This window comes from Camellia sinensis, chromosome 14, assembly GCF_055761805.1.
Source record: "Camellia sinensis isolate YWXY chromosome 14, ASM5576180v1, whole genome shotgun sequence".
NCBI lineage: Eukaryota > Viridiplantae > Streptophyta > Magnoliopsida > Ericales > Theaceae > Camellia > Camellia sinensis.
The window spans coordinates 51,598,551-51,623,917 of NC_138974.1; the positions used below are offsets into that span (position 1 = coordinate 51,598,551).

At 42.5% G+C, this 25,367-nt stretch overlaps 1 protein-coding gene across 2 annotated transcripts; it reads left to right on the plus strand.

The window, feature by feature from the left end:
• The first annotated feature begins 16,654 nt into the window (after nt 1-16,654).
• On the plus strand, nt 16,655-24,592 carry SKS3 (SKU5 similar 3). Of its 2 annotated transcripts, XM_082905356.1 has the most exons (9): nt 16,655-17,139; nt 21,114-21,223; nt 21,301-21,571; nt 21,671-21,809; nt 22,067-22,430; nt 22,800-23,165; nt 23,277-23,355; nt 23,691-23,890; nt 24,059-24,592. In XM_082905356.1, the coding sequence occupies exons 1-9, from the start codon at nt 16,996-16,998 to the stop codon at nt 24,165-24,167; spliced, it is 1,782 nt and encodes a 593-aa protein (XP_082761482.1). In that variant the 5' UTR covers nt 16,655-16,995; the 3' UTR covers nt 24,168-24,592. The 2 variants fall into 2 exon arrangements, with proteins under 2 accessions (XP_082761482.1, XP_082761483.1); XM_082905357.1 differs by lacking the exon at nt 21,114-21,223 and having other exon boundaries at nt 16,678-17,139.
• The last annotated feature ends 775 nt before the right edge of the window (nt 24,593-25,367 follow it).

The window sequence follows — 25,367 nt, forward strand, 5'->3', positions numbered from 1 at the left end:
CCCCACTTCATCTGGTTGATCCTCGAGCCATCCAGTGGCCTCTGTCGATTCCTTATGGTCGAACCAGTTGATTGACGCATCCCCCGGTTCCTGGTCATCGAAAAATTGCAGGTTGGCAAAGTCCTCCTCTACGGCTGTCAGATCATCTGCCCATAGCCCAGATTCATTCCCTCGGATCATGCATAGCTCTCCTGTCTCTGGCAATTCTATACCTAGCCCAATTCGGCTCGTTGATAGGATATACTCGCTTGGATCATAGGCTCCCCCAGCAAAACTCTGTCCAGTCCCAGATTCAACAATCTCATTCTCTCCCAAAATCTGCCCTGCCCTATCTTCTACGGTCACCACCATCGGTTCTGGTTGGGTTTTGGAGATGTCCACCATGCACAAGAAGTCAGTGCAATCGGGGAGGAGCACCTCCGGCTTGGGTAGGTGGGTGGGCGTAATATAGATGCTAGGATCGTAAGATGCGACCCCAGTCTGGATAAAATTGATTCTATTGGGAGGAGGAGCTTGGTTATGTGGTGGGAGAGGGTTGGTTGTGACATTGGGTTTATCAGGAGGCGCGATCACCTGCTTGTCAATAAGATCCTGGATCTCATGACGCAATCTATAACAACGGTCGGTGTCGTGACCGTGTTGTTGGTGATACGCACAGTACTTTGCTGGGTCATGAGAGAGAGGGAGTGGGTTCGGTAGTAGCTTCGGCTCCAGGGGTTTCAAATGTTTTTTCCTGAACAATACCCCTAGAGCTTTGGATAGGGGCATATATAGTGGGGTAAAGGTTCTTTGGCCTCGCGGTTGGAATCTGTTGGTTTGTGTGTTGCTTCCGGACGCGCCGGAGAAGGGTGTGGCAGCCATGGGCCTTGGAGGGGGAGGGGGAGTGGTGGTGACCATACTAACTTCCGAGGCTCTCGTATTTGCAGCGCCACTCGGGCCCGCATTGTTGTTACGGTTGAAGGTCCTCCTCGGTTGTTCCCTGTCGTGGTCAAACAGACCTTGTTTCATTGCATCTTCGATTTGCACCCCCATCTCGTGTAAATCTGCGAAAGTAGGAAAGGGGACTACAATCATTCTCTGCATCAACTTTGGGTGGAGATTGCGCACAATCATCCGGATTTGATCTTTGTCAGTGGGCCTTAAGGTCATCATTGACGCCTTTGCGCTCCATCGGATCACAAAGTCCGAGAAAGTTTCCTTGGGCTCTTGCCTTGTCGTTTCAAGATCACGGGTTGTGATCTCGATCTGAGTGTTGTACGAATATTGCGCGACAAAGGCCTCAGCCATTTCATCCCAATTCCTTTTCACTTCATCTTGTAACTTTGCGTACCAGTGGGCGGCCACACCCGACAGGGTTCGGCCGAATAGTGAAAGCTTCTGTGGTCGTGTTAGGCCCATTGGCCGCAAAACGTCTGCGAACAGTCGGAGATGGACCATGGGGTCGCCGGACCCGTCAAAGCGGTCGATTTGTGGCATTTTGAACCCACGGCCTCCTCGGTATATCCATCTTCGATATCCGGCATAGCCTTGACTCCTTGGGATTTCTTGAAGAGTTTCTCAAGTTTGCTCAATTTCAGAGCTGTATGATCAACCTCGAACTCGAAAGGAGAGTCGGGGCGATTGGGTGCATGGACCTTGGACAGTTGTGGTGGAAGCGGGGGCGGAGCTGGCCCCGTTGGAAGATTCGTGTCCTCTTGTAAGTTTTGGACATTCGGCAGGGTATTCTGGGCATTTGGTGGGGCGTTCTGAACAGTAGGTGCCTGCTCAGGTAATGGAGCCCCTGCCGGATGAGGGACTTGATGTGAAGCAGATGCGGCATTCTGCTGTTGCAGTCGGGTAATTAGCTCAGCCTGCTGGGTCATAATCTCGGCCTGTTGCTTGGCGAGTTCATCTCGGCGAACGGCGTCCTGCTGCATGGCTCGCATGGTTTCTTGCATTTGGCGCACTATCTCCTCAACTCCTGTTGGCGTTGTCATACTGTTTTGATCTATCTGAACTACTAGCAGATCTGTCTCAATGGGGATCTCAATCCGACTGTCCACTGATGGGGGAAACCACTGTTCTGGTGATCTCTGTTCAGATACACTGCGCTTTTTCTGCTTTCTTCTGGTAACAGGGGGTAGAGAATGGAACACTGGCTGTCCGTCGATTAGATCCTCAGATCGATTGAGTCGACGACCTCGTGTCCAAAGTGCTTGGGGAATGCCTGCTGGGTTGGAAGCAATTGTGCTAGAACTGACCTAGCAAAAGATAAATAAAGCGAAAAGGAAATAAATAAACAGATAAACGGACAGCATAACAGCTTAAAATAAAATGCATGACACACAGCCGGGCATAACAACACACAGTTGATAAGCTGAATACACACTGTCCTCAAACACTGATTATTATCCCTGTATCACTGTCTCCTAAAACAGAATCTGATACCCGCAGATAGCTAATTCTCAAATACTGGCTGATGCCCGCAGGCCTGATACCCATAATACTGAACTGATGCCCGCAGGCCTGATGCCCAAACTTGTATACTGAACTGATGCCCGCAGGCCTGATGCCCAAACTTGTATACTGAACTGATGCCCGCAGGCCTGATACCCAAACTCATATACTGATACATGCATTCCTGTAGAGACGCACTCTAAAGCACATAACAGATAAGTGAGAGCCAAAACACCCCTATGTTGGGGTAGGGTTTCCCTGTCCTATTTTGTCAGGAGCTAGGGTTTCACTACGCACAGAGTGGTTTCAAACAACCTATAAACGGGTAAGCAACCTGTCCTAATTTGGAATGGTCACTATGGATCCGAATATGCACTAGGTCGAAAGGTCAAAGAGGGTGCCCCGGTAAAACCGGGGTTTGTGTTCCCATACTGGCAGAGCCCACAACCGGTCAGCCTTATGGTCATGCCTTGACAAGACAAGCCTCCGGCAAACCGTTCAGGAATAGCAGATGGCAAACATGGTGTCCTAGGCGCACCAATGCAAATGCAATGCAAAGAAACACACAAGTGTAATCAAAAACAAATATCATGAGTTCGAGTCAAGTTCTCTAACTCCCCAGTGGAGTCGCCAGAAACTGTAACAAGCCCGCGGGGGACCTCGCTACAGCTCGGACTCGATTTCGTAGTCACGGTTCTAAGTCTGAACCAAAGAGTCCAAATCCGGCAAATCGTTTTTGAGAAAACAGATTTTTGAAAGAAGTGCCAAACATGGACTGCTTTGCCAGATACAGAGTCGCCACCTAAATATTTTATTTTGGGAAATTTAGGAAACCCTGACTCGGTGCCAAAGGCCACGTGTCCGTCATCACCAAAGTTGCCTCGGCTCGGGAACTTGGGTACGATTGGGGAAGGTCACTTCGTGAGCACCCCCGCTCGCCCGGTCATAGACCAGCCTCTACTAACCATGATATCTATTTTTGAAAACTTTGTGTGTCCTTATTCCGGTTATTAGCCTAGGTTACTATGTGATGCGCACAGCATACAAGTATAGACTGGATCGCCTGAATTGGAACAAAAACATTTCATGTTCGCTTTTTGAAAATGGTTTGCTACCCGCAGGTAGGCTTGAAACATTTGATGATTTACTCCAATTCAGATAACCCAACCTTCACCCACAGGCATTCAGGCAGTTATATCACATAAGCATATAGCCTCATGTAAGCATGCTATTCATGGCAGTCACTCACACGCATGCAAGGATGCTAAAGCATAAAGCTTACCGAGTACTCCAAGCCAAAATAGAAACTACATTAGAAATCATGAATGATCCTAAGTATACAAAAATGCCTAATGCAACACATGCAAAAATGCAACTATAGCAGGCTCGGCTATTCTAAACATGGCATATGGAATGCTACAGCTAATATGTATTCAACTTGGAATTGAAATACAAATGCAGTTAGTATGATGCGCCGAGCCCGGTGCATGCAAAACAGATGAATGATGCAAACATGCTGTCATACTGTATGCTAATTGAAATATGCCCTAATCTAACCATCATAAGCAGATAAATAAAAGGGAAGAAAGACGTGGGGTTGGAAGACATACATCACACTCACGCACACTTATTACAATTATGCCCTCGCACAGAGGGTCCGAATAAATAATACAGTCCCAAATAAAAGAATATTACAGTCCAAATATTACAGTCCGAATAATATACAAATTCCTAATTAATTAACAAATTAACTAAGAAAGTAAATAAAAACTGGCATGCAAGCCAGGGACTGCCTTGCTTCTGATGGATGATGCATGTCCAGGTTGTCTTGCACGAAAATCCACCGGGATGCCCTGATTAGCCTCTGTTTAGCAGTTATTCTTGAAACGCGTGCCAAGTCCCGAAAAGTTGCTGATCCTTCATTTTGCTGCAACAGAGAGCAGGAAAGGGGCATAGCAATGTATTTCACAAATATATGCATGCCTCGATCCTCGTATCACCAATCACGCATACCGAGGCATGATGGCCGAGGAGTCGAATTGCACAATTCAATATAGGATGAATGCACATGAAAACATAGCTAAAACCTAACTCCATCATGGATAATCCGGAGTGTCGGTGACTGGGGAATTGAGACGCATTCTGTCACCCGGAGTACGAAATACACCTCGTTTCCCGTGCCCGGGGCTAAGTCCTATTCCGAACACAATGCAATATGCATGATATGCATGAAATGCAACTAAGATACAATCTAGCTTGCACAATGCTATGAAAAAGAGATGCCTCGAAATGCGTGCACACGAGCACGTAAACCGAGGAAATGCATGAATGCAATCTAAGATACAACCTAGTATGCACTATGCGGTGAAAATGAGATGCCTCGAAATGCGTGCACACGGGCACGCAAACCGAGGCAATGACAGAATGCGATCTAAATGACATGGAAATGTGATATGGGCTTACACTAATATGAGAGAGCCTCAGCCACACTCACATAAGAGGCCGATGGATGAAAATGAAGTGCCTCGAAATGCGTGCACACGGGCACGCAAACCGAGGCAATGGCATACGCAATGCAATGGCATGGAAATGGCATATAGAATGCAATATGGACTTATACTCACATGAGAGAGCCTCAGCCACACTCACATAAGAGGCTGATGGATGAAAATGAAGTGCCTCGAAATGCGTGCACACGGGCACGCAAACCGAGGCAATGGCATACATAATGCAAATGTGGCAAAAATGGTATGCAAGCATGCTAATGGATTTTCAGCAATAAAATATGGGGTAAAACAGTCCCGAAACGAGGCGAAAGTACACCCGATGCGCGGAATCTCTCCCGAAATGCAAATTTTGGCATCCGAAATGGCCTATAGCTATACCAAACATGCACAATATGGACATGTAATGAAAATACAGAAGCAAGGCAATCCCAAGATAAGCATTTTTCCAGTTCAAAACACGGCCAAACAGCAAACAAAGATAGGGCAACAATGGCATGCAAAAATGGCCCTAAACATGAGATTATGAAGCAACTCACAACTGCTAACTCCAAATGAGTTAGGACCCTTCAACAACATTGAAGAGGGGCCCAAAATATGATGTTTTCCAGAACTGTAAAAACCCCAAAAACAAACACAGGTATGGCTGCACTCCCATGCAAGAAAAAGGGCCAAAAGGTGGCCAAAGAGGCAAGTGGTATATGCAAAGCCCAAACTGAAAAATTCCCTTCTACAACATTGAAGAGGGACCAAAAATAAGCATATTTACAGAATTGTAAAAACTCCAAAACAGTATAAAAATATGCTAGAAATGTAATGCAAAATGAGGCTCAAAAGAGGCTATAACACAAAGTATACCAAATGTTCCACAAAAGGCCAAAGACCCTCAATGAAACATGAAGAATGGGCTAAAATAAGACTATTTTCAGAACTGTAAAATGGCCAAAAACAAAAGCATGATAGGCTAACAAAACATGCAAGAATGGGGACCAAAAGAGAGATATAACATGAAGTGGCATATGGAGGTCCCAAACCATGAAAGGCCCTAAATGAAACATGAATAATGGACCAAAATAAGACTATTTTCAGAACTGTAAAATGGCCAAAAACAAAAGCACAATAGGCTGCCAAAGCATGCAAAAATGGGACCAAAAAGGGAGTATAAAGGCAAGTACAACATGGAAGTTCCAAAAAGTGTTGAGCCCTTCTTCAATGTTGAAGAGGGGCTCAAAATAAGCCTATTATCAGTTTACAACATGCTCCAAAACAAATCACACACAAGCTAAAAATATCATGCAAGAAAATGACATTTTAGAGGGATAATGAAGCAAGTGCAAGATGGAGGGCTCAAACAGGGTTGAACCCTTAATGAGACATGAAAATGAGCTCAAAAGAAGGCCACTTCCAGTTATGGCCGGAGCTCAAAGCAAAAAGCATAGATGGCTAAGAAATATTGCAAAGAAAAGCTCAAAAAAGGGGAAATGGCAACTCACCCTTGGAGACAAGTCTTTTGTTGCTTCTTGGGCCAATTTTGATGACTCTAAGCTGCTGGAATTCTTCCCCTTGCTGCTGAAATGGAGTGGTGGTGGTAGAGCTTGGTGGTGATGAAGAAAACAAGGTGTAGGACTTAAGGATTTTTTAGGAAAATGAGGAAGATGGAGGGAGATATGTGTATTGAGGCTTGAAGACAATTTTTTCTAACCCCTAAATGTAATATTGCCTGCTGGTTATAAGGACCAAAAAGGGGGTGTAAAGGTGGGGGAAAAGGAGGCAAACTTTCCCCCACAAAATATCCCCCGGATATTGATATTTTCTGGGGGATAAAGCCATACAGCTGTAAAGTGAACAGTGTGAGGATCATGGTCGGCCAAGTATTTTGGTTGCAGGTGGCCGGCCGGCCACACCCCCTAGCCGGCCGGCTAGGGGTCAAAAGGGTCAAGCTGGTTTAGTGGCCGGCCACCACATGATGGTGTCCTCCCATGTGTGTACAACACAACCTTGTGGTTAAAAGTCCAAGAAAGTGGGCCCAAGGTGTTCAACATTAGCTCGGAAGGAGGGGTTCAAAAGGGTCAGGTGGAATTACTGGCCGGCCACCAACTTTTAGGGTCCTCCCATGTGTGTACATCACAAATATGTGGTTCAAAGTTCAAGAATGTGGCTCCAAGGTGTTCAACATTAGCCCGGAAGGAGGGGTTCAAAAGGGTCAGGTGGAATTACTGGCCGGCCACCAACTTTTAGGGTCCTCCCATGTGTGTACATCACAAATATGTGGTTGAAAGTTCAAGAATGTGACCCCAAGGTGTTCAACATTAGCCCGGAAGTGTGAAAAATGGGCGTCGGAGGGCGTCGGAGGATGTATAACTGGTTGCTGCAACAATTACTGGCCTCCCACCCTTCAGTGACCTCCTCGGTGATAAAACAGAGGTACCTGCCAAAAATGAACGAAAACCGTTGCAAAACGAATGTTCGGGGGCCAAAACGCGCAGTTCGAGGTCTCGAAAATGGGCTGTTAAGCACCGAAAGTGGCATTCGGCCACGAAGTGGGTTTCTCAGACCCCAGTGTCCCTCAAAAGGGAGTATAAAGGAAGTATGCCAAAAATCAGAACAAACGGAGATGGTTAGGCGGTCCCGAACCGAGGCACACGGCCAACGATCCCGAAAAACCGGAAACCGGACTCCGAAATGGGCAAAATGGCCTGCAGCCACAAAATGTAGCCCACGGCCACTGAGAGATGGTCTACGGGACCTCTCCCTCCCCTCGGGGAAAGAAACAGAGAAAACCGAGTCTGGTTCGCAAACCAAGACAAGGCACAGAAGAGGGTTCGGAAATCCGGAGGCAGGGCTTACGGCCGCGACTCTGATACTTCTGAACAAGCACGATATGCAACGTCACCGAGCGCTCAATCGGTGATATCTAAGTCTTAAGGTCGGTCAAAAATGGGGTGTCTACAACCGCGACGGCACAGGCTCTTTGGGCCTCCTCCAACTTCTTCTGCTCGCCAACAAGTTGGAACTCGAGCGACACAACCTGGCGGCGTGTGCTCTCCAACTCCACCTCAACTGCCTGCAGATTAGCATGGGCAGCTTTCCAACTCGCCATCTCCCTCTCTAACTTCGCAAGCTGGGCCTTGGCCTCATCTGCCTTGAGTTTGGTAGCCCCCGCTTTCCTCAACAGAGCCCCTGCTAAGGTGGTTACCACTATTTGGGCGGAGCATAACCCCCTCAGTAGTTCAGCCTCGTTGAATCTGGATGCCAAGCGCAGGGCTGCCTCTTCTAAGATCCCCACCACGGGGTCTGCCCCTGCCCTAGCTGGGCCTTTATCTCCCTCCAGCTACCCAGCCACCACGCGAGCATGGTAGATCGCTATGGTCAGACTAACTCCCCCTCCTTGGGGTGTAGGGCCCCCCTGGGGCTGTTCTTATCTTCTTGAGCCAGGGCCGCTTGCCTCATCTTCTCCTTGCCCTTCAGGGACGGCCCTCGCGACCCCCGCGGCGATCGCCGCCACCACTGGCACCACCTCCATGCCCTCTGAAGCAACATCCACCGCTTCTGGGCCACCTACCCTTCCTAGGGTCCCCTCCACTTCTCCCCCCTCAGCCCCCTTGGCAGCACTGGTGTCCTTCACACTTGTCTCCCTCATTCTCTTCTGGGCAGGCACTTCCTCACTCCGCCTCACCCTCTTCTTCTTCTTCCCCACGCCCAACGCCTCTATCTCCTTCAAAGACCTCTCCTTCAAAGGATCTGTTGGGGGCGGTCGTGGCACAAGGGTTTGGGCGAGGTCGAATCCTCTCCCTCGCAACCGGTTTTGGTGGTCGGTCGGCCTGGGACTCTTTGAATTTTTGGGCTTTAGCAAGGATGGCCTGATCCTCCACCTCTTGAGCCCTTCTCCTCGCCTCCAACTCCACTTGGTCGAGGTCCCCACTACTTGGCTTTGGACCCAACCCTGCCTCAAACAATGCAGACGGCTAAACGAGCTCATCCCATTTGGCCCCTTCTTTCTCCCTCCACTCCTTCACCCTCTTCACCCTCCCCTCCGCGGCTGCTCCCAGTTTCGGCTCCACAGACCTAATGGGCACTTTCCAAACGGTGGGCACCCCAAGCCCCCCATTAGCAGATACGTAGAACCATCGTGGTCGCCACCCCTTGATCGACGACGGCAGCCCCGCCACCAACCCTTTCCCCACTGCTGCCTGCAGAGTGACCCACGTCTCCTGCTGTCCCGAGGCCTTATAACATGCAAAGAATTCGTCTACTGTCATGGCCTCCCCTCCATTCGCTTTCGGCCACGCGCTTGTACAGGCCAGCAGGATCTTCCATGCATTGGGCATTAGTTGCCCCGGTGCTACCTCCAGCCGGTTGAGCACATCCACTACCACCTGCGGCAGTGGTAACCTCAGTCCACCCTTCAGAGCTTCCTCATAAAGAGAAAACTCTCCTGGCCTGGCGTCAGACGGCCTTTCCGTTGATGTCGGCAGCAATAACTCCATTTCTCCAGGGATTTGGTATTTTTTGCGGATAGCCTCCAACTCCGCCGCAGTAATCGAGGATTTGTCAGGCTTTGTGTGCCAATGATCTGGTTCCGCCTGGCTGATTGGCTTTGGAGCTGCTATCATGGTAGAACCATGGGATCGTACCACTGACTCCCCCACCCTCTCTGTCCTATACTACACCGCTAGCTCCACTACATCATCATCTCCAAGTGGGTCTACCCTGACAATCGCATTTCCTTCTTGGGCCATTTCTGTGGTGTGTTTGCGAATCGCTTCGACGGCAGGTACAAGGAAATCAAAAAAGTGTTGCAGGGGTGTATTGTGAGCAACAAAGGAATTTACACTTGGAATATTTTGATTTTTCGTAAGCAAGTAGGTGAATCGAATAATGCCAAAAGCCCACGGTTTGCCCGTATTCCAAGGATCCCAATTAATTTTTGCCAGTTTGAAAACTTTTCAAAATCATCCGCCAAAACGGTATCTTCAACACCCATAATGACTTACCGTTTCATTTCTGATCCAACGCCTAATCTTCCCCCTACGGGATATTGCCACGTGTACGACCACGATCCACTGTCTCCTCCCCTTACCCTGTCTTTTCCACTTCAACTCACCACATGACACGCCGCGTCTCGAGCCCCACGACCCTCCACCTCACCCTTCGCGGTCGACCCTCCTCGCGGTCAGCCCTCCCACTCAGCCAAACGCCGCGGTCGGCCCTCCTCACGGTCAGCCCTCCCGCTCAGCCAACACCGCGGTCGGCCCTCCTCGCGGTCAGCCCTCCCGCTCTGCCAAACGCCGCGGTCGGCCCTCCTCACGGTCAGCCCTCCCGCTCGGCCAACCATCTAAGCTGGCCCACCCTTGCTGTCGACCATCCCACTCGGCCAACACCGCGGTTGGCCCTCCCGCTCGGCCAACCACCGCGGTCGGCCCTCCATGGTGTCGACCATCCCACTCGGCCAACCTTGCGGTCGGTCCTTTCCGTGGTCGGCCCTTCCACTCGGTCGCCCTGCGTAGTCGGACCACCTCCCGGTCGGTTCACCCCCCTCGATCACCCCTTTCGGTCGACCTCCATCCTGCCAATCCCTAACACACTCATCCACATCATTGATATTCCCTTCGTTAGATAAGCTGCACTCGGGAATGGGGGACTACTAACATGTATAAGCCCATAAAGGCCACGAATCACCTATGGACAATCCAAGCCCATCACTTGGAGCCCAGTGTAGACGCGCCCGCGTGAAGCCTTCGTGCTACAGTTCGGACTCAATTTGTGTCACGGTTCTTAATCTGAACCAAAGAGTCCAAATCCGACAAATCGTTTTGAGAAAATAGATTTTTAGAAAAGAAGTGCCAAACATGGACTGCTTTGCCAGATACAGAGTCACCACCTAAATATTTTTTAAGGGGGAATTTAGGAAACCCTGACTCGGTGCCAAAGGCCACGTGTCCGTCATCACCAAAGTTGCCTCGGCTCGGGAGCTAGGGTACGATTGGGGAAGGTCAGCTATGAGCACCCCCTCTCGCCCGATCCGAAGATCGGCCTCTACTAGCCGTGATATCTGTTTTTGAAAACGTTATGTGTTTTTATTCCGGTTATTAGCCTAGAATTACTATGTTATGCGCACAGTAAACAAGTACAGACCAAATTGCCTAAATTGGAACAAAACATTTCATGCTTGTTTTGAAAATGGTTTGCTACTCGCAAGTAGGCTGAAATGTAGGTTTTGCCACCCTCAAGTGGGCTTTAGAAAAGATGGTTTTGCCACTATCTAGTGGGCTTAAAACTCACAGTTTTAATGCATTATTCCAATTTAGGCAATTCAACCTCCATCCACAGGCATTCAAGCAGTTATATCACATAAGCAGCTAGCCTCATGGTAATCATGCTATTGTGGCAACACTCACACGCATACGGTATGCTAAAACATGAATGCTTACCGAGTACTCCGAGCCAAAACAAAAACTAGTTAGTAATCATATGCATGATCCTAGTTCATGTTAAAATGGCTAATGCAACGCATACGGAATGTCACTAGAGTAGGCTCAGCTAGTCTATGAATGACATGTGAAAATGCACAAATAGCATGTATTCAAGTCAGATTTGAAATACGATGCAGTTAGCATGATGCGCCGAGTCCGGTGCATGCAATACTGATGAATGATGCACGCATGCATAGCATAAGGTATGCTAAAGTAAACATGTCCTAATACTAGCCATCAAAGCAGGTAAGTAAAAGGGAGAAAGAAGCGGGGGTTGGAAGACATGCACACACGCACCCACACTTATTACATAATTGCCCTCGCTCGGAGGGTCTGAAAGAATAATACAGTCCGAATAACAAACCAACTATCCTAGCTAATTAATTATTACAGACCAACTAAATTAGTTAAGTAAATCAACTAATCTAAGAAAGCGATAAACGGCCTCGGGAAAAGAGCCCAATGTAATGCATGCTCGGTCTTGCTCGGAAGTCCACTGTCATGCACAAGCTGCCTCTGTTTTCCCTGCTATACTCCTCTGAAAACTGCCAAAGTCTCAGGATATTCTCACTGGATGCTGGGGAATACCACTGGCCAAAGGGGATCATCACCGGCTGTGATTTGGTGGTCATCGGCTAAAGATGAATCCATCGGCCACCGATGGATGGCCGGTCGGCACTCTGTGTAGTCGATCGGCCGAAAATTCCTACAGGACCTGTTTGACAGCAGCAGAAGGCAAAGCTTTGCATGGCAATGCAATTCAAGTGAATATGTGCACCGACACATCCCTTGTCATGTTTGTGACTCAAAGGGATATGGCCCTTGGTTCTCGGACCACCAATCGCGCATTTCAATGCGTGATGGCCCAAGAGACCAAGTTGTGCATTTTCATTTTAAATGTCATGCAATGCACATAAACAAACAAATTGAACTCAACCTCTATCACAAGCAATTCAAGAGGCCAAGCATGCATGCTAGTACAATGCAACCTAAACATATGAGCCTAAGTGTGTAACATGGAGATGCAATGCATAATGCTCACTAGGCATGCAATCATGCAAGCTAATCAAGTATGCAATGTGCAACTCAACCATGCAAACATGCAAGTCATACAAATATGCTAACAACTTGACCAAGAGGATGCATACCCAATGCAAGTGATTTTAAGCATGCGACACATGCAACCAAAGCATGCAACCATGGAATAATGTAATGACATTTGAATGGCATGCAAGGAAAGGACTTACACTAATTGGACAGCCCTAAACTAGGTCCAAAACAGTAGCCAATGCTATGGAAATGAGGGCCAACACACACACACACACATGCACATGCTAATGGGCCAACACTCAAACATCAAACATGCGACCTTTAAGCACACTTAAAAGTGACAAAACATGGATTAATGGCATGCACATAAAGCTCTGAAAAACATGTTATAAAGGTGCCAAACCAAGTAAATAAGGTAAGCCAAACATGCAACAATGGTCCAAGACTTAAGGCAAGCCAAAGGGGAGGTAAACCAAGGCTAGGTCAACCAAGCCTCACAAGGCCAAAGGGACTTAGAATAGGTCTAATGCAGACCTAAACAAAGCTAAGGATGTACTTAGATGGCATCTAAGTGGTCTAAAAATGCAAGCATACTCCAAGGCCTAAACAAGGGGCATAAGGCAACAACCTTTAAACACATTGAAGGGGGATAAAATGCAAGCATATGGACACATCATGAGGTCTGAAATGACATGTCAAGTGGTTCCAAACCACTGAAACAAAGCAAGGATGGCATGCTAGAAGGGCCAAGGCTTAAGGCATACAAGAGGGGTTACATGGTAGCTATACAAAGCAAGGCATGGATGAATCAAATGACTTAAAACAGTCCCTTAGCACATCAAAATATGCATATAAGCTTCACAAAGCTTGGCCAAAACACAAAAGCATGGTAGTCTAAATGCTATGCATGTATTGAGGCAAATCATAGCATTACAAGGTATGTATGCTAGACAAGCATGGTGTACCAAAACCAACATACAACAATGCTATATTATGACATAATAAGCTTGAAAATTAGTCAAGGCATGGTCAATACATACTCAAACTATATGCTCCTTCAAGAGGCTAAAAATGGCCCTTTTCAAGGACAACAAGGAGAGGGGGTGGCCCTCTCCTTCTTGGGACCTCAAGGCACCATCCTCACCTCTGAAATCTCTCAAGATTTCAGTGGTTAGGAGGCCCAAACATAATGATCCCGGAGCTCAACCAAAATGGCACAAAATGGAGCCTTTCAAGGCTTAAGAGGGGTCAAACAACCCCAAAACTTGAAACACCCTTAAGCAACTACTTAGAGCAAGTAAAAACACAACTTTTATATGTTATACACTAAGCTCAAAAACAGATGCAAGATAGGCTAAAAAGCTATGCAAAAATGGGGTAAAAAGGGACAAAAGTCTTACCCTTGTAAACCCTCTTCACAAATGGTGGACCAGCAGTCTCCTTAGGTCCAAACCAGCTTCAAAACTTCAAAAACAACCCTCTAGAACCTCAGTTCCAAGAGGAAGGTGTAGTAGTAGGTGTTTGTGTGCAATACTAAGGCCTAAAACACATACAAATACACCAAGAAAGAGAGATATAGAGATAGGATATATACAAACCCTAACCCTAGAACTCAAAGCTCTGAAAAATAATGCCTAACTTGTCTAATTTTGTCTAACCCTTAACAAGAGAGAAGACCCTCTCTTTTGTAGACTAAATGGTCTTGTAAAGCTTCCAAAGGAAGCTAACAAGAGGGCAATCCCTCCATACACGTGTATGGAGGGGGGAAAAGTGTATGCCAGCTGCACAAAAATATCTGCAAAAGCAGATGTACAGTAGTCGGCCGGCCAAAAATGCAATTGACCAAAAAAAGATAGCCGGCCGGCCATATATAGTGCCGGTCGGCCAAACATTTGGCCGGTGGAAGCAAAACACAGCAGGTGGCCTCAAGCCCTGGCCGGTGATGTGTGGGGATGGCCCACAAACCATTCCCTGCCCCTCCAAGGCAAAGCACAAGTGTTTGGTGCAAAACCAGACACAAAACAGTCGAGTCGAGAGGTCCTGAGGCAAGGCGCGTAGCCGAGACCCCCGGGAACTCAAGACGAACACAAACAAGGATGATCACCGGGTGTTCAAGCGGTGACGTCCAAGTCTTGAGGACGGTCAAAAATGGGGTGTCTACACCCAGTGCATAACCCAGCTGGTGAGGTCCAGGACAGCTGGAGTCCAACATGGCATAAAGAGTCAATGACATTCAGACACACGGCAAGAGAAGGACGAGCCACATCAGCAGACAAAGATCTACAAAAGTTATTGCCACTGCACATCACCATTAATGTAGCCCATCACAGCATTTATTAAGGCAACACCTCTCCGCCGGAACAGGACCCCCTTACCCTGAGCAAGGTAAGTACAGCATAGGCTTTCGGCGAGGAGAGTAGGTCGGAAGGGACAGCGAAATGATTGCCAAAGGATATAAGCGAACGTTGAAGACAATAAAAAGGTTAAGCTTTCCATCTCTAATCTCTCCCCATATACTCTACTTCTCTTCCTAACTTGCTCGTCGGAGGGTTCATTGGGGGACTACCCCATTCCCCGTTGAATTTGTTTGCAAGTTATCCGGTGGGCTCGATCATTTGGACTTGGGCTTGAGGAGCTTGGTCATATACTCTACTTCTCTTCCTAACTTGCTCGTCGGAGGGTTCACTGGGGGACTACCCTGTTCCCCGTTGAACTTGTTTGCAGGTTATCCGGTGGGCTCGATCATTTGGGCTTGGGCTTGAGGAGCTTGGTCATATACTCTACTTCTCTTCCTAACTTGCTCGTCGGAGAGTTCACTGGGGGACTACCCCGTTCCCCGTTGAACTTTTTTTGCAGGTTATCCGGTGGGCTCGATTATTTGGGCTTGGGTTTGAGGAGCTTGGACCAGTTCGCTCCATTCACTGGGATAAACTGTATCAACAATTATCATGCTGAATCCTTATTAAAATAATTTACAAATAACAAATATTGAACATCCACAAAATTATTATTCTTAATAATATCTTTGTTTGTGATTGAATTGGGTTAATTTAAAACTAACTTTTATACTAATATATATTCTAGATAAACTCTGGATAAGTTAATTAATTAATTAATTAATTAATTAATATTATTTTAGAATAATTAAATGCGGATTTTCACATTGACGTAGTCAATTTCATATTTGGATGCCGAGAAGGCCTTCAATTAACAGAACAAAGTAGAATTCTGAACAGATATTCTTACAGCTAATAGATAAGAATGCAAAACACATACAAAATGCACAATTAACACATAATCTCATTCTTAAAGCTTAATTAGCATTCTTAATCAGGGATTATTATCTAATTTCATATTGGGGTTATTATACAAGACCTACTCAAAACTCGACCCGAAGTCCAGTTCGCCTGTGGTCCAATGTCATTTTTAGTAGAGAAGAATAAAATTTTGATAGAAAAATCAAAAAAAATACATATATATTCAGGCCAAGCTCACCAACTCGCTCAAGACCCGAACACTCATTGAACCTAATTATTTAATCTGTGAGTGGGCTCGACCCAAATTTTAGAAAGAGCCTGAACGATGCGACATGAATCGATTAGAGGCCAGGTCTAATTTACACACCTAAGGCCTTATTTGGCATGATTTAAAAAATTCAAAAAGTCACTATCTTATTTGAGTCATATTATCTTATTTAATTCATATCACCTCTCTAATACATCACTTCAAATTTAATCCATACCCAATTTATATTTTATAAAAATTTAAAAAATACACTTATTTAAATTATCTCAGACCACCCAAAAAATAGTGTAGGGCATGTGAAATCTAAGGACAAATAAGACTCCGTTTGGGAAGAAAAAAGTCAGGCTTTTTTTGGCTAAAATAGCCACAAAAAACAAAATAGGCTATTTTAGTCACAAAAAACAAAACATCAAATCCAACCCATAATCATTACAATCCTCTCTCACAAAAAAAGCCAAAAAAGTCAAAAAGCTAAAAAGTCTTTCCCAAACCAGGCTAAAATAGCTTGGACTAAAATAGATAAAAAGTCAAAAAGCCAACCCACTTCCCAAACGGAGGCTAAATAATTTTTCTTAAAAAATAGAGTTTGATATTATTTTTCGTACAGTGACTAGGTTGAATAATTTTCACAGTAAAAGAGATGATTGTGTGTGATAACTTTATTTTATCAATCACGCATTTTTGAAATCAAAGGAGTCTCCAATTCCTAGAAATGGAAAAGTAAAGGGCCCACAACCCAGACTCTCCAGAACTCACTCAGAAAAGCCCAACCTCTGTCCACTCGCCATGGCCAGCATCTCTCTCTCTCTCTCTCTCTCTCTCTCATGTGATTGTATCTGTTCACGCTGCACAAACACGACACTCCCCAAAGTAAATCCGAAGATCCCCAAATTCAATTCTCTCTCTCTCTCTCTCTCTCTCAGCTCATAGTTGAAACTGTCGGTAACTGAAGGGAAAGCTGAAGGACCAAAAAAGCGAGAGACTTTGCAGAGAGAGATTGTAATCCAATGCCCTCCGGCCGACCACTTTTTTTGCTCTTCTATAGCTCTCTCTGCTTGTTTGCTGTTGTTGCTTTAGCTGAAGACCCATTTGTGTTCTATGATTGGACTGTCTCCTACACCACTGCCTCTCCACTTGGTGTTAAGCAACAGGTTTCTTTCTCTTCTCTCTCTTCAATTCTCTACCTGTTTTTCTTTATTTTTTTAAATTTATAATACATATATATATATATATATATATATATTCTTTCTGTTTGTGGCTAATAATAATATAATCAAGTTGGGGAAGGAACAAAGTTATGTCAGTGAACTTGGATTTGAGATCTTTAGAAATTAACTGAGTAATTAAATTCTTATTATGGGTAAAGATCAAAGTATGATAGGTCTCTACAATTGGGCTTTAGGGTACTAATTATTTGTGAATTTTGTACTTTTTTGAGTCCCTTGTCTTCTTGTTAATCCTGAAATCAATAGATGCATGAGAAGGATTGTTCATGGTTGCACATAGAGTCTTCAATGCTTCATGTAAATGGCTCATTTTGGATGACCCGTGTACGAGGCTCCGGAAGGTAAGATGTACGCAATCATAACCCATTTATAGAGGCGTCTGATTTCTCTACCATGGATTTCTGTATATAATCTATATCCCCCCAAATGGAGTTGAGATCCTCTCCTTGAGCTCCCTCCTGGCATCCCTACTTGCTGTTACAAATGTTTTGAAAAAATCTGGATAAAAATAGAACTTTCGTTTATTTTTTAGGTGGGATCCGTGCGCCGGGTGTAAATGGTAACACGTTCTATGCCGCGTTTTGATTCACGTGGTATATTCGGTTGCTTAAAACCATTATCGGGTGAATGAAAAATTGAAGCCAAAGTGAGCTCTGTAAAAATAGAGTTTTGGTGGAAATTTTTAAAGAGTTAAATAATGGCTTGTCCCACATTGATTTGGTGGGAAGTTTTGAGTGGGTGTATAAGGCTTGAGTTTTGAAACTTGGGCTAGGCCCTAAGGGGCACCCAAGTTTTGTAGAAAGGGAGGTTATGGGCAAAATAGGCTAGACCCATTGGACCCAAAAATCGCCACACGCGCCACCCTGGGCTTGGGCGCGGGTGCGTTGTGTGAGGTTGGATTGGGTTGGGCTTATCCGACCCAATACTAATCGTTTTGAGTAAAAAATATTTGAATTTTATTTTATTTTTTGGTAAAATAAAATTTCTGTCCAGAATTCAAATTAATTCCGGAAATAATCAGTTCCGATTTTTCCCTACATCCAAACAGGTTCCTACGGTTTTTATCTTTTTAAAATTTGAACCCAACAGATTTGTATCTGTTTATTCAAACTGAACAGGTATCATACTTGTTCAAACAGGTTTTGCATCTGTTTAATTCAAATTGAAAAGCCACCACTACATCTATAAATAGGCAGCCCTCATTTGATGTTTGCATTCAGAATTTTCGTACTTCCCTTCTACAAATATATTCTGCATTTTGTTGCATTTAATTTTTGTGAGAAAGAGTGTAAACACTTAGTGTGTTCGTTGTGCGAATAAATTGTAGTGCTACATTTATTCGTTGATTGATCATTTTATCCTGGGAAATAGACATCCATATTCTGAAAGTACTGTGGAGAGGACGAATCTGTCTTAAGGACACAGTGTCTAACACTAGACCAGATCAGAATATTGTACAAGAAATTAATAATCAAGTAAGTTAATTCTTTTTCTATTTTATTATTATTTATTTAAATCAGATTTTGATTTTGTTTTTGTAATAAAATAATAATCTTTTTTTATTTATTTATTTTTATTTATTAGTTTGATTTTTGTAATCAAACATTCTCTCTCTTTTCCTATTTTCTTTTGTATTATGTTTGTCGTTTAGTATCCAAACAGAATTAATTTATTTAAGTACAGTGAAGATTGTCCAACACTTGCAACAGTACAGATGCACTTTGAGTTGATCTAATGGTTCATATTTGACTATTTAAAAATAAAAAATAATAATAAAACAAATTCAAATTTGCTTTTCCCACCCAAATCTAGACCATTAGATCAACTCAAAATGTATCTCCACCATTGCAAGTAGGGAGGCAAGGAGAGAGCACAAGGAGAGGATCTCAACTCCCTCAAATGACATAGTTTTGTTTTAACTTTAAACATAGGCTATTGGATGAGTTTTTTTTTTATAAATATTCTGGAAAAAAAAAATTATTTAGAGAATTGACCCATTTTTTAAACTATTTGGGAAACTAACTTACTTTTTGAAATCGCATTTTAAAAATGTGATTTTGAAATTGAAATTGCAATTGCATTTTCAACATGCAATTTCACCTTGAAATTGCAGGTTGAAAATATAATTTATGATGACATGGTGAAATAGCATGTTCAACATGTGATTTCAATGTGAAATTGAATGTTGAAAATGCAATTTCAATTTTAAAATCGCATTTTCAAAATGCGATTTCAAAAACAGGTTAGTTTCCCAAATAGTTTGAAAAGTGGGTTAATTTTCTAAATAGTGTTTTTTTAGAATATTAAAAAAAAAAAACCCGTTGTTGGATTACCACAACAAAATCAATCATTGCAGAGAAATCCATTGTCGAGAAATTGTGTTCCTTTATGGGGAGGTTGTTTCCACGGCTTGATTTAAAGCCACCAAGACGCTAATGGCAAGCCTTACTGTTGTTTAGTGCATTGGGTTTAGACTGACCAAATGAACAATGGTGGAATGGAGCTTCCTTAATTAGTTGATGTCTTATATAATAGCCTCATTACTATTTCAAGATTGCATGTCCATTATCTGTTGTTCAATGTTTTCAATCTGATCCAAACAAGTGCAGTTTGCTGCCACTTGGTTGTTTTCTTCCATATTCTGGTTGGAACTTTCTTCTGGCTTCTTCGCAACTAGCTGAAGGATTTTCCACAGAAGTATCACTAGTAAACTTTTCAATCCTTGATTGTCATTGTAGTGATTGGCAATTTAAACTAATACTCGGGCCCCGTTTGAGAACTATGGTTTTTAGCTAAAAAATTATTATAAGTTATCACATCACTCTTTCTACTCTTCTACACATTTTTTCATAAAAAAGTTAAAAGCCAACTAAAATAACCAATTCCCAATTGGGGCCTCATTGAGATATATGATTCTCTAGTATCTTGTGACTAAATTCAATCGGTGATGTGACATGAAAACTTATTCTGGCAAGTTTCAAAATTAAACTAGCGTTATCGTACCTGAACAATTTTCTTTAAAGCAGGCCAATTATTATTATTTTTTTTTTTTCCTTTTTGTCGTTTGATTCAAACTGATTATTGCTTACCAATCTGTGCATATTGTTTGTAGTGTAGTTTTTTAAATCAGGAAATTTAGAATGAGCATCGACTTTTCATATGGTCATGATGCAAGTGGCAGTTATGTGAATATGTTTACAAACCAATTCGTAACTACATTTTACATACAAAGCAATATTTTATTAGGATTTCTCTATATAAAGCTCAAAACTCACACCTAATATTTTTTATGCCATATCTGAAGAGCTTCATATGAATTCATTGATATCAGATCTGAAGAGATTCATATCGATTCATTGATGAAATATGTTAATATGAAAAATGAAGTTAGTGCATAATCTACTTTTAGAAGGATTACGGAATTTACTATATGGCTCTCACATTGGGAGGCTATAGCACTTGCAACATGCATTTTTCCTTAGAGGAGTGCTTGGACTACTATTTCTTCGAGCCTTCAACTCCCATAAAACATTTAGAGGTGACATGTAGGAAATAAAATTTACTTTCTTTTTGCCCTTTTCCCCACACTGCAATTTCAAAATGTGCTGTTCATACAAGAAATACATCTTTGCCCAACTTGGTTACCCATTTAACCCATGGTATAAAAGGTTGAACAAACATTCTGGCACACAAACTAATGCCATGATTATTCTGTGACTTTCTATTCAATCCTTCTATCTTGTATTGTCCTTGAAGTTTCCATGATATATTTTTGTTTCACTTTTAATGCTATGATATTGTGCATACTTTTTGTTTCAAGGTTTCTATACTTATGAATTGTGTGCTATCAAGTTGATAGTATTTTGGCTGCTGATGTCTATTTAACTCCATAATTCTAGGTGATTGGAATTGACGGACAATTCCCTGGACCCATTCTCAGTGCCACCACAAACTGGAATGTTGTTGTAAATGTCAAGAATAATCTCGATGAGCCATTCCTTATCACATGGTATAAGTGTACTACAAAGGGTTGACACATGGCAAGTAATTATAATTGTAATGTTAATTTCACTAATCTAATTGCAGGAATGGCATACAGCATAGGAAAAATGCGTGGCAGGATGGTGTCTTAGGGACTAATTGTCCTATCCCTTCTGGTTGGAATTGGACATATCAATTTCAGGTTAAAGATCAGATAGGGAGTTTCTTTTATTTTCCCTCACTAAACTTCCAAAGAGCTGCGGGTGGGTATGGAGGAATCATCGTAAACAACAGAGACGTCATAGCAGTACCCTTTGGAACTCCAGATGGAGATATCACACTCCTTATTAGTGACTGGTACATAAAGAGTCATAAGGTCTGTGTAGATGGTCTGTTGCTCACTCCTTTTGGTGAATTCTCGCTATATTTTAGTTGGTTTAATAATGGTTATTGACAAATGCTTGTGGGGTAACAGGAATTAAGGAAAGATGTTGAAAAAGGAATTGACCTTGGAGCCCCTGATGGTATCCTCTTTAATGGGCTAGGTCCTTATCGCTATGATGCAGCACTGGTTCGTGATGGTATTGCTTACGAAACAATAAACGTTGACCCGGGTAATTTTCCTGGATGTATATTTAGTCCTTAGTTCTGTGATCCAAATTACAATTAGCAAGAAATATATTTTTGTATGAATATCCAAAATCTTCTTATCAAAGAAATTCTTGGGAAGAAAATCATTAGGAGCTTGTAAAGTATCACTCCTAGAGGCATTTTCAACGTTGCCATTTTATTTTTTAATGCTAAAAATAGTTCAAATTTTCTTATTGCACCTTGGCTGATAACTAAATGTTGATTGTTTTATGTAAACCAGGTAAAACATACCGCTTCCGGGTACACAATGTTGGCATCTCTACAAGTTTGAATTTCAGAATCCAGAATCATAACTTGCTTCTGGTAGAGACTGAAGGGTCATACACAGTTCAGCAGAACTATGCAAACATGGATATTCATGTGGGTCAGTCATACTCATTCTTGGTCACCATGGATCAAAATGCTAGCAGTGATTATTACATTGTTGCAAGTTCACGGTTTGTAAACTCATCTGCTTGGGCTAGAGCTACAGGAGTTGCAATCTTGCACTACTCCAATTCTCAGGGGCCTGTTTCAGGTCCTCTTCCAGATCCCCCTAATGAATACGACTCATTTTTCTCAATGAATCAAGCAAGATCCATAAGGTTACTGTTTTTCTGTTTGCATAAATATGGGAAATCTTCATAAGAATGTTACTGGCCTCCCCAAAGATTTGATGTAACATTAAAATTGCTTGACCCATGGTTTTAATGTTAATCGAATCTTGAATTTAGGATTTTTGGTTGTTTACCTGCTGAAGGTTATAAAATGCATAATCATGGGAGGCAAATGATGCTATGTCAGAACTTTGTAGGGAAAGTTTTTAATGTTTTTCCCTTTCTTTTGTGTTATATGTTCTGATGAACATAAATTTATAATTTACATTTTTAGTTCATTGAGGTTTCTTTAGACATTATCTTAAATATGCTGAGCTGACAAGTGTTACACTGTTGTGCTATCATTTTAATTTGTAGATGGAATGTTTCTGCTGGTGCTGCTCGTCCAAATCCACAGGGATCTTTCAAATATGGAGATATTACTGTGACTGAAGTGTTTGTGATCCACAGTAGACCTGCAGAACTTATCGATGGAAAATGGCGAACTACGCTTAATGGAATTTCGTATTTAGCATCAGCAACACCTTTGATGCTTGCTCAGCAATTTGACATTCCTGGGGTTTACAAGCTTGATTTCCCAAATACACCGATGAACAGACCTGCAAAAGTTGACGCATCTATAATTAACGGAACTTACAAAGGTTTCATTGAAATCATACTCCAAAACAATGATACTTCTGTTCAGAGCTACCATATGGATGGCTATGCATTTTTTGTTGTGGGGTAAGATCTTAGTTGTTGTACTCTCTCTCTCTCTCTCTCTCTCTCTCTCTCTCTCTCACATAATTGGATAATCCTAAGTAAGTGTTTAATAATTTCCCATTTGGAATCTAGCATGGATTACGGAGTGTGGACAGGGAACAGCAGAAGTACTTACAACAAATGGGATGGGGTTGCTCGCTCCACTACTCAGGTAACTCTTTTCTAAAATCTTGACTTTTAGTGCTTTTGAATGAAGCAAATTGTTGAATTAAGAGATTTCACCCCAAAAAGATTTGATCCCTCTCTATTTTGGGAGGAAAAGGAAGATAGTCTCAAATCAAAATCAAATTTGAACTTGATAAACACCATCTCTATAGTGCACAGCCTTTTTTATTTGTTTAGGCACCGGTCTTGTCTTTTGTTTCAGCTCCTCCTTGTGTTGTTCAAGTCTGTTGTTAATTTAACTTAAATTTTATCTACTTAAATGGTTTCATTAAGGTCTATCGGGGGTCTTAACAGCCAACTTCATTTCTCAATCAATTTCAGGTATTTCCTGGTGCTTGGACTGCCATTTTAGTCTACCTTGACAACGCTGGCATTTGGAACCTCCGTGCAGAGAACCTGAACACATGGTACCTGGGCCAAGAAGTTTACGTGAGCGTGGTGAATCCAGAGATCACAGAAAAAACCGAGCTTCCCTTGCCTGATAACACCATCTACTGTGGCGTACTCTCTGCCTTACAGAAGTAAGATATCAGCACAGCTACATTCTCTCAACACTCTGTTTCATTGGCAATTAGGTTAACAAAATTCAAAGGAAGTTCTCTATGATCAATTTTGATTGAAAATCTGTCTTGCACTAGTCATTTTCTCAGAAATTCCTGTTTTTTTCTTTTCTCTTTTCCCTCTTGCAGGGACCAGGCTCAGAGAGTTAAGTTCTCTGGTGCACCGGCTGTTGCTAAAACAACTGGAACAGTTCTGGTTGCACTTTTTGTAGCTGTGATTGGAGGTTTCACCAGGTAGTTAATTTGCAGAAATATATGGGCATTATAAATCAATAAAATCGGCGTTATTTGTTCCTGTGAAAGGTGACAGCAAGGGGAGTGTATAGATGATGTTAGATTGATCATGTATCATTATGTAATTTTATGGTTTATTTCATGATATTGAAGTACTAAATAGTCTGCACAATAGGAGATGAACAAGGTGAGTTGTTGAATTGTACAAGAGTAAGACTGCCAAAAAAAAAAAAGGAGAGAGAAGAAGAAGAAGAAAAATCTTGTGGCATGCCACATTTTGGTTTTTTTGTTGTTTTGGTTTTAAGGCTAAAAATTCAAAAACAAATTGGACACGTTTGGTTGGCCACAAAGCCGGCTTTTGAGCTTTTGTAATTTTATTTGATGCCAAATGGGTCACTCCTAGAATAACCAAGCTTCAAAGTTCCTGTTGATGCTGCCTCCAATGTATTCTTTCATCTCTGATTTCCACAAATTTTTTTTTTTTGGAACTTATTTCTCCATTTTTAATCAGGCAAGATTCATGTTCTTTACCTTTCGTTTGGAATGTGAGTTGGTTTTCTGACTTTTTAGTTATTTTAGTTTGAGGTTAAAAAATTTTGTTTGAGATGAACTTTTTGATTTTTGTGACTTTGTGAAAGAAAAAATAAAATGATTATGGTTTGATTATAACATTTTGTTTCATTAATTTTTTAATCTATTTTGGGGCAATTTTGGAAGCTAGCTTTGAATTTTTAACTCATTTTAGTCGCATTATTTTTCATATTTTTTACACACAAAAAGAGAGAAAAAAAAAAGTAAAAAAAAAATTAAAAAAACTCTATTTTTAAAAGCTTCTTAAATCAATCCAAAAATTTTGGCCAGGCCACATAGCCTTAGAAACCGAAGTTTTAAGGTACATTGGCTAAATTGGGTTGATAAAGTGAGGGTTTTTATTATTATTATTATTATTTTGTTTTGTTTTGAACCAAGTTGATAAGTTTGGTTGAAAGGTATTTTATGCATCATCTCTGAGTGGTGGGCCAATCAATGCCAGTGGTATCTTTGGAGATTTTTTATGTTTGAATTTTTCCTATTTGGGCAAATTACATATACCTCTCGAAGTTTAGTAAAATTATAAATACCCTCTAAGGTTTGAGAATTACAGATATTTTCGTAAAAGTAATATTTACATAATAAATTATGAGACAAATTGTTATGAAAATAT